Source organism: Salvelinus alpinus, chromosome 7 (assembly GCF_045679555.1).
Source record: "Salvelinus alpinus chromosome 7, SLU_Salpinus.1, whole genome shotgun sequence".
NCBI classification, from domain to species: domain Eukaryota; kingdom Metazoa; phylum Chordata; class Actinopteri; order Salmoniformes; family Salmonidae; genus Salvelinus; species Salvelinus alpinus.
Genome location: NC_092092.1, coordinates 71088664 through 71097185, shown reverse-complemented (window position 1 = coordinate 71097185; position 8522 = coordinate 71088664). Strand labels below are relative to the sequence as shown.

General features: G+C 44.2%; 1 protein-coding gene across 1 annotated transcript; it reads right to left on the bottom strand.

Annotated features, from left to right (window-relative positions):
* Positions 1 to 226: 226 nt before the first annotated feature.
* Positions 227 to 6637, bottom strand: LOC139581581 (uncharacterized). The gene is made up of 8 exons (XM_071411506.1): positions 6465 to 6637; positions 4955 to 6204; positions 4038 to 4122; positions 3725 to 3938; positions 3128 to 3332; positions 999 to 1097; positions 837 to 908; positions 227 to 729 (listed from the first exon to the last, which is right to left on the bottom strand). The coding sequence occupies exons 2-8, from the start codon at positions 6101 to 6103 to the stop codon at positions 442 to 444; spliced, it is 2112 nt and encodes a 703-aa protein (XP_071267607.1). The 5' UTR covers positions 6104 to 6204; positions 6465 to 6637; the 3' UTR covers positions 227 to 441.
* Positions 6638 to 8522: the final 1885 nt, after the last annotated feature.

Here is an 8522-nt window from a genome sequence, read left to right as displayed (position 1 = left end):
GCTGCGTCTGATGTTGGGTGTTAACCTCCCTCACCTGTACTGCAGTGATGGTTCAGGAGATAACCACCACCACAAAGCCTGGAGTATCTACTGTGGCTATTCAAATTTAATTTCCTTAATGGCACAAGCAAATGAGACAAACCAGACCATGGTCTATGGTGCAAATTTGAGTTAGAATATATTGATAACTGTCAATATGATGTCTATAGACGAGGCATTTGTACAGTGGGTTGTTTTTATTGTGAAAAATAGAAAAATATTGTCTTATGTCTAAACAGTTAAGAGAATTCTATCCATTAATAGTGTCTATTGCAATCATCCACAAACATCATCCATGTAAATTAGAGAACACATTCCTGTGAGTATTGTCCTGATGTGGCCTCTCTTCTTCAATCAGAAGTACCTTCATTCTGTGCTGCCTCGCCCTGACCACCCTGACTTTTAGTCTGTGTGTGTTCCTGTTCCTGCAGGGTGTGTGTGACACTTGTCCGTCTCCTCTCCATGCTTCTCCTCCTGTCTGCAGGCTGCCTGGCTGATGGCCTGACCCACGAGGGAGGTGAGGGCGGCCAGCCCGATCAGGTACCCATCCTCCCGATTCCCCTCGGCCCACGGGACGTCGTGGCTCAGCTGCACAGTGCTGGGCGACGGGGTGGTCTTCCCAAAGTCTATCATCCAGATGCTGGCCTTACTGGTCCAGTCGTGGACGAAGAGGAGCGAGCTGCCAATCACCTGCCAGGTGAACCCAAAACATTACTGCATGACTAGTTCTGAGGCTAAATATGTTATTATGAAGTAGAGGGAGGGTTGACATGTTTAAGTAGCACATATCAACTGACCTCATGGGCTTTGAAAAATGGGGATTCCTTCAGGGCTTCATCCAGAGCCTGGAGTCTGGAATGGTAGGCCTTCTAAGGGTGAGAAACAGGAAGGCAGAGTGCAGGGTGAAAAGGAGATATATTCAGCTACATTATTAGAGCGGTTGATGGTGAATGACTGACCAGGATGTGTAGATGACTCTTGGTGAAAGAGAGGAGGGCCTCAGTGACCTTGGCTGGGGTGAGCATCTTAAAGTCCCGCTGTACGCTGCCGTTCTCCATCTAACATGGACACACAGGGACAGACGCAGACTAAGGCCTAGATTCAATCAGATCAAGTGTTAATTGGCGATAGCTGACGTACATAACCCCAGCATACATAAACCCAGCATACATAAACCCAGCATACATAACTCCAGCATACATAAACCCAGCATACGGAAGCTCAGCATACATAATCCCAACATACAGAAGCCCAGCATACAGAAGCCCAGCATATAGAAGCCCAGTATACATAACCCCAGTACACAGTGCATTCGGAAAGTATTCAGACCCCTTGACTTTTTCCTAATTTTATTATGTTACAGCCTTATTCTGAAATGGATTAAATCGTTTTTTCCCGTCATCAATCTACATACAATACTCCCTAATGACAAAGCAAAAACAAGTTTTTAGATTTTTTTGCAAACGTCACATTTACATAAGTATTCAGACCCTTTACTCAGTATGATGAAAAATGTTTTGTTATAGATGACATTTTTATTACATTTTTTAAATCACCTTTGGCAGCGATTACAGCCTTGAGTCTTCTTGGGTATGATGCTGCAAGCTTGGCACACCTGTATTTGGGGAGTTTCTCCCATTCTTCTCTGCAGAACTTCTCAAGCTCTGTCAGGTTGGATGGGGAGCGTCGCTGCACAGCTATTTTCAGGTCTCTCCAGAGATGTTCGATCAGGTTCAAGTCTGTGCTCTGGCTGTGCCACTCAAGGACATTCAGAGACTTGTCCCGAAGCCACTCCTGCGTTGTCTTGGCTGTGTGCTTAGGGTCATTGTCCTGTTGGAAGGTGAACCTTCGCCCCAGTCTGAGGTCCTGAGCGCTCTGGAGCAGGTTTTCATCAAGGATCTCTCTGTACTTTGCACGGTTCATCTTTCTCTCGATCCTGATTAGTATCCCAGTCCCTGCCGATGAAAAATATCCCCACAGCATGATGCTGCCAGCACCATGCTTCACCGTTGGGATGGTGCCAGGTTTCCTCCAGATGTGACGCTTGGCATTCAGGCCAAAGGGTTCAATCAGACCAGACAATTTTGTTTCTCATGGTCTGTGAGTCTTTAGGTGCCTTTTGGCAAACTCCAAGCGGGCTGCCTTTTACTGAGGAGTGGCTTCCGTCTGGCCAATCTACCATAAAGGCCTGATTGGTGGAGTGCTGCAGAGATGGTTGTCCTTCTGGAAGGTTCTCCCATTTCCCCAGATGAACTCTGGAGCTCTGTCAGAGTGACCATCACTTTCTTGATCACCTCCCTGACCAAGGCCCTTCTCCACCGATTGCTCAGTTTGACAGTGCGGCCAGCTCTAGGAAGAGTCTTGGTGGTTCCAAACATCTTCCATTTAAGAATGATGGAGCCAATTGTGTTTTTGGGGACCTACAATGCTGAAGAAATGTTTAGGTACCCTTCCCCAGATTTGTGCCTCGACACAATCCTTTCTCTGAGCTCTACGGACAATTCCTTCGACCTCATAGCTTGGTTTATGCTCAGACATGCACTGTCAACTGTGGGACCTTATATAGACAGGTGTGTGCCTTTCCAAATCATGTCCAATCAATTGAATTTACCAAAGGTGGACTCCAATCAAGTTGTAGAAACATCTCAAGGATGATCAATGGAAACAGGATGCACCTAAGCTCAATTTCCAGTCTCATAACAAAGGGTCTGAATACGTATGTAGTTGTGATATTTCATTTTTTAACATTTTTAATACATTTGCAAACATTTCTAAAAACCTGTTTTTGCTTTGTCATTATGGGGAATTGTGTTTAGATTGATGAGGGAAAAAAACAATGAAATCAATTTTAGAATAAGGTTGTAACGCAACAAAGTGGATGCTTTCCGAATGAACTGTATATAACCCCAGTATATATAATCCAGAGAAGTTAGTAGCCTGAGAGACACAGGGGTCAAGAACAGTCAGGACTTTTAAAACATCAATGATGACGTCAATAAATAAAGACTGGCACAAAATACGATTTTTTAAAATCATTTAGCCAATCAGAGGACAGAAGAGGTTTGGGCGTTGAAGCCGTGTCTCTCACCATGATGCCCTCAATCCTGAAGCCTAGTGTGGAGGTGGAGCTGGTGTTATCCCTCCACTGCAGGTAGCGCCACTTCGTCACGCCTCGCTGCTCGTGTTCCTCCACAGTGAGAGCCGTCGGATCAACTTTTACCATCTTCTGGTACATATCAGTCCGCAGGGTGGGCTTGGTGTGTGATTTGGTTAATTCCTCCTCCTGATATGTCCTGAGAGAAACCATTATGGTCAACAGTAGTTTGTATTACACACACGCGCGCGCACACGCACACGCACACACACACACACACCAGTGGTGGCTGGTGGCACTTTAAATGGGGAGGAGAGGCTCATAGTAATGTCTGGAACGGAATTAATGAAATGCCTGGTATCAGGCCTAGCCTAAAACAGCCTTTGTCCACATGAGGAAGTGGGAAATGTCCCCATAAGGGATAATTTTCCTTGTTTTACTATCCTTGTGGAGACTTTTGTGGATTTTAGGTCCCAACAAGGATAGAAGAACCAACCAACCCACACACACACACACACACACACACACACACACACACACACACACACACACACACACACACACACACACACACACACACACACACAGTACCTCACGCCCATCTTGCAGTCCATGATGACAGGGTTCTTCAGGCCACTCAGTAAGTCCTCCAGGCGGATGTAACTGTTACCCCCTCTGTTGACCGAGCCATGGTACTGCGGTACAAACGGACGCAGGGGGTCAGCCATGAGGGCCTGCAGACACACAGCCTCCACCTCACTGAAACGCTTCAGCACCTCGCCCCCCTCACTCAGCTGGAAGTTACCTAGCAACACAGAGGCAGGGGAGAGATGTGATAGAGTGAGTTATACAGTACATATAAAGTGCGATAGCGATGTGTTTGTGTTGTTGAATGTACACATGCCTTGATGTCCTGCTAGCTGGACCCATGAACTCTGCCGACGCACTGACCACTGCATCATGGTCAGGAAGGTCCTCCAGGAGCGACACTGGAGTAAAGAGAATTTCCATTGTCTTATTCACATAAAATAGCCTGCTTTTTGTGATCTCTCTCTTTAGCTTCATAATGGGCATAACTTGAGTCAAAATACTGTAGGTCCACACTAAGGGGAGTGGGACAACACTGGTGGAACACCCATCACCCCCCTCTCCGGTCTCCCCTATCTCTATCAGTAGGACCCATGCAAATCCTATTCAAATGTGCCGGGCTCAAGGCTCGCTTTCAAACTCATGCAAATCGCAGACTGCAGTTAGACAGAGGGGTTGAGAATGGGATGGAAATTACACACATTCTTTCATGGAGAATAAAGGCATCAACGGAAATAATCGATAGAGTTACATATATTTTTAACGATGTATTGTATCGATTTGACAATATTGCAATATTATTTTTGCGCTAGTTGGCTGTACCTGCACCAAAATGACAGTACTTATCCTAGCTTGTTCTCCATATTATTTTTCAATGGGGAGCCAATTTGTTTTCAGCACTTTTATTTCCATGACTGATCAAAACTGGTTTTCTTATGCTCTCTCGTGTCTCTCTGCAGCAGACAATATGTCAGGACCATGGAATCGGAATAAAATCAGAGAATTGAATTGCAATACATATAGAATCGCAAAACATATCATATCGGCACTTAAATATGGTCATAATATTGTATTGTGAGGACCCTGGCAATTCCCATCCCTAATATTTACAGTGTAGGCCTACAGTGGATGAAACCAGTGAGATATTGTCTATTTAAAATATGATCTCCAAAAGTATGGTGTATCTAATAGGCCTACACTCTTTCTCTTTTCATGTTCAGTTCTCAATCTCACCCTCCTCATGGTGCTCCTCTTGCTGGCAGTGTCCTCTCCTTCGCTGAAGACCTCATCGCTCTCCGCTGAGGAGCAGTTGAAGGAGGAAGCGGAGGAAGAGACGGAGGAATGCATGAGCATCTTGGAGAGGATGGGATGGGGTGAAGGAGACCAGTGGGTTTCACTACAGCTCCCCTCAGAGCTAAGGCTGCTGGCACCTTCCTTCTCTCCATCCTTCTCTCTATCCCTGACACTTCCCCCTTCCGTCTTTCTATCCCCTGATCTTTCTCCTTCCATCTCTCTATCCCCTGTGTCCTCTCTGTCTATCTCTCTATCCCCTGTGTCCTCTCTGTCTATCTCTCTATCCCCTGTGTCCTCTCTGTCTATCTCTCTATCCCCTGTGTCCTCTCTGCTTATGTCTCTATCCCCTATGTCCCCTCTGTCTGTCTCTCTATCCCCTGTGTCCTCTCTGTCTGTCATTCTGTCCCCTATCCTCTCAAGCTCGGTCTCTTTATCACGTGTCTGCTCTGTACTCTTCCTCTCCTCGCTCCCCTCATTCAGCACACCTCCATCTTGCATCCCCTCTTCCTCTTCCATCTTTCTCATCCTCCCTGACCTGCTCCATCTCTCTCTTTTCTCCATCTTTTCCCATCCCTCTGTCTTTGCTGTCGGCATGCTCTCTCCCGACCTCTCCCTCTTACTCAGTCTCCATCTCTCCTTTGCGCTCCTTCTGTTCATCCTTGAATCCTTTACTCTCTCACTCTCAGACCCCTCCTCTACATGTTCTTCTCTCCTCTCCCGCACACCACTGTCACATATTTGAATATCAAACAAAAGGCCTTGAGTCAAATGCAGTTCAGAGCCTGGTTCTGTGTCACCCATTTGCCTGGGTCTTTCTTCTGGTCCTCCATCGTGGTCTTGTAGTTCCAGACTGTTAGATGGTGAGTCCGGGCTAGAGAGAAGTTTGGTTTGGGGTTTCACCCCACTAAACACACTGGGTGTCCTGTCAGCAGTGGGCAGATGTTGGTCAACATCATTCAAGAGTCCAACAAATCCATCCTCATTGTCATTATCATGTTCTCCGTTCCCCAACTCTCCTTCTACCGTCTCCTTTTTTCTCTCTACATCCTTCATTTCCTCCAGTGCTGGGGGTGTTGTGTTGTCCATCATTCCCAGGTGAAAGGGTGATATTCCAGGGGATGTAGTTATCCTGATAAGTCCACTCCAATGTTAGTCGGCCTAGTCCACTTTGTGAGTGTTCGATAAGTCTCCTGAGTATAGATGATATGTTCCATATGTGAAAACATCTTTATAAAATCATATACAGCACAAAACACACAGGCAAATGAAGGAATTTGAATGGTTAAGAATATAATTGTTTCACTAACAACAGATACATGAATAAGCTATAGCTACAACAATTCGTTTTTTAAAACACGTACAGGACTAACAATGCAATGGCAATGTCTATTTAGGTGTTGCAATAAGGATGCTGAAATACATATATTAAAAGTTGCTAGCAGTAGCCTACCTTGTGCATTCAACAGCATCCCCTTGATAAATCTGTGGAACCCTTTATGGACCCCAGGGGTTCATTTAGTCTGTAGAAATGACACCAGTCGGAGGACTGTAGTAGAATAGGCTCTAGCTCTGTCTCCCTGCGTTATCCCTGACGTTTTAGTATTTTGCATGCTGTGACGGAACAAAGTTTTCAAAACACTGTGGTGAGTGAGTGAGCGTGACTGGCAGCATGGCAGGTTGACAGGAGTCTCTCTTGTTTGTGTGTTACTTAGGAAATGCATCTGGGTCATCTGAATGGGGTGCTCTGTCTAGTATCCAAATACATAGGGGGTTTACTAACAGACCTATGCTACTATAGGACATTTTAAAACATCTTAGGTGGCTTAATTAATTACATAAAATCAAAAGGTATACACAGCAATGTTTGGACAGATTGTGCTGTGAGCATGTTTTTGAGTGACATAATGACAGAATGTGAAAGGTAGGATGTAAATGCATAAATGCTATACAAACACCAATAAAAACATTTGTAATATTTATTAAATGAAACGATGAGGAGATCATGGGAGACATAGAAATGTTTGTCTGTAACATGCAAATATAAAGGCCAGCTCTAGCCTTTTGAGGGCCCTCCATCTCGCGGCAAAACATTTATTGGCCCGCCTCTTGATGGTGTTTTAAAGTTAATTTCTTGCAATTCTATACATTTTGCCATGGGGCATAGAGACAACATTTACATTTTAAAGCACGTTTTCAGCAATTCTACACATTTCGCAATGGGGCGGAGAGAAAAAGTAGCAATTTTATTTAAAAAAAAGGTCATGTCATTAGCGGCCGGGGCCCTAAACAACCTCTTATGTCTCCTATGCCTGGAACCGGCCCTGCAAATATATGAAAATGAGGAAGGCACTTTGTTTGTGTTGTCATCCACCCAGGATGTTTCATAATACTGAGATAATCTGATTTAACCCTTACTCCATTTGTGCAATACTGTAGGCTACAGTAAAATGGTCATCTTAGGTGGAGGCCTATGGTGAAATATTTCAACATTGTCTGGTTTTTGCAAGAATTATCAAACAACTTGAAATAAATGAAATAAAAGAAGACACAAAAAGTAATACATTCACACATATTTAAACATATAAGCAGGTTTTTAAATGTAACAAATCTTCCTATTGTTTTACAGTAACAAAATACATGAGGGCCCCCCCTAAAGATAATACTTTGGCGCCACCTATCATTACTCCACTGGAGCTCTGCATCAGGATATCACTCAGGTTGAAGTTCCAGTCAGTGTGCTGGGGATACTGTTTGGCTGCTTTGCTGTCTCAGATTACCCTTCCAACCAAATATTCCCCACCCCTTCCTCAGCAAATATTTATTCTTCGCCTATCTCACTCTGAAACCTTCTGATGTCCATCTCCCCCCTCATGCTATGAGAATGGACGCTTTCTCCTGGCTCAGATGTGTTGCTGTAATCTGATGTGGCTCCAGTAGTGCATCTGATGAAGAATTTCAGATGCACTACTCGATTTCTGAGTGAAAAGCACACCCAAACACAACATCATGATATAGGAAACACACAACACATGATACGTCTCACACAGGTGTGTGTACAAGTGTGTACTTACCTGTAGTCAGTGGTGGAAAAAGTACCCAATTGTCAAACTTGAGTAAAAGTCAAGATACCTTAATAGAAAATGACTCAAGTAAAAGAAAAAGTCACCCAGTAAAATCCTACTTGAGTAAAATTATTTGGTTTTAAATATACTTAAGTATCAAAAGTAAAAGTATAAATAATTTCTAATTCCTTATATTAAGCAAACCAGACGGCACCATCTTCTAGTTTTTTAAATTTACGGATAGCCAGGGTTACGCTCCAACACTCAGACATAATTTACAAACAAAGCTTGCATTTAGTGAGTCCGCGAGATCAGAGGCAGTAGAGATGACCAGGGATGTTCTCTTGATAAGTGTGTGAATTAGACCATTTCCCTGTCCTGCTAAGCGTTCAAAATGCAACCAGTACTTTTGGGTGTCAGGGAAAATGTATGGAGTAAAAAGTCCA

Excerpts from the sequence above, each read along its gene's own strand:
- LOC139581581 (XM_071411506.1), bottom strand. The coding sequence starts at position 6,103 with ATGATGGACAACACAACACCCCCAGCACTGGAGGAAATGAAGGATGTA. Across the intron at positions 4,123-4,954 it reads AGAGGAGCACCATGAGGAGG|TGTCGCTCCTGGAGGACCTT; the intron begins GTGAGATTGAGA and ends TCTTTACTCCAG. Across the intron at positions 3,333-3,724 it reads GACTGCAAGATGGGCGTGAG|GACATATCAGGAGGAGGAAT; the intron begins GTACTGTGTGTG and ends GGTTTCTCTCAG.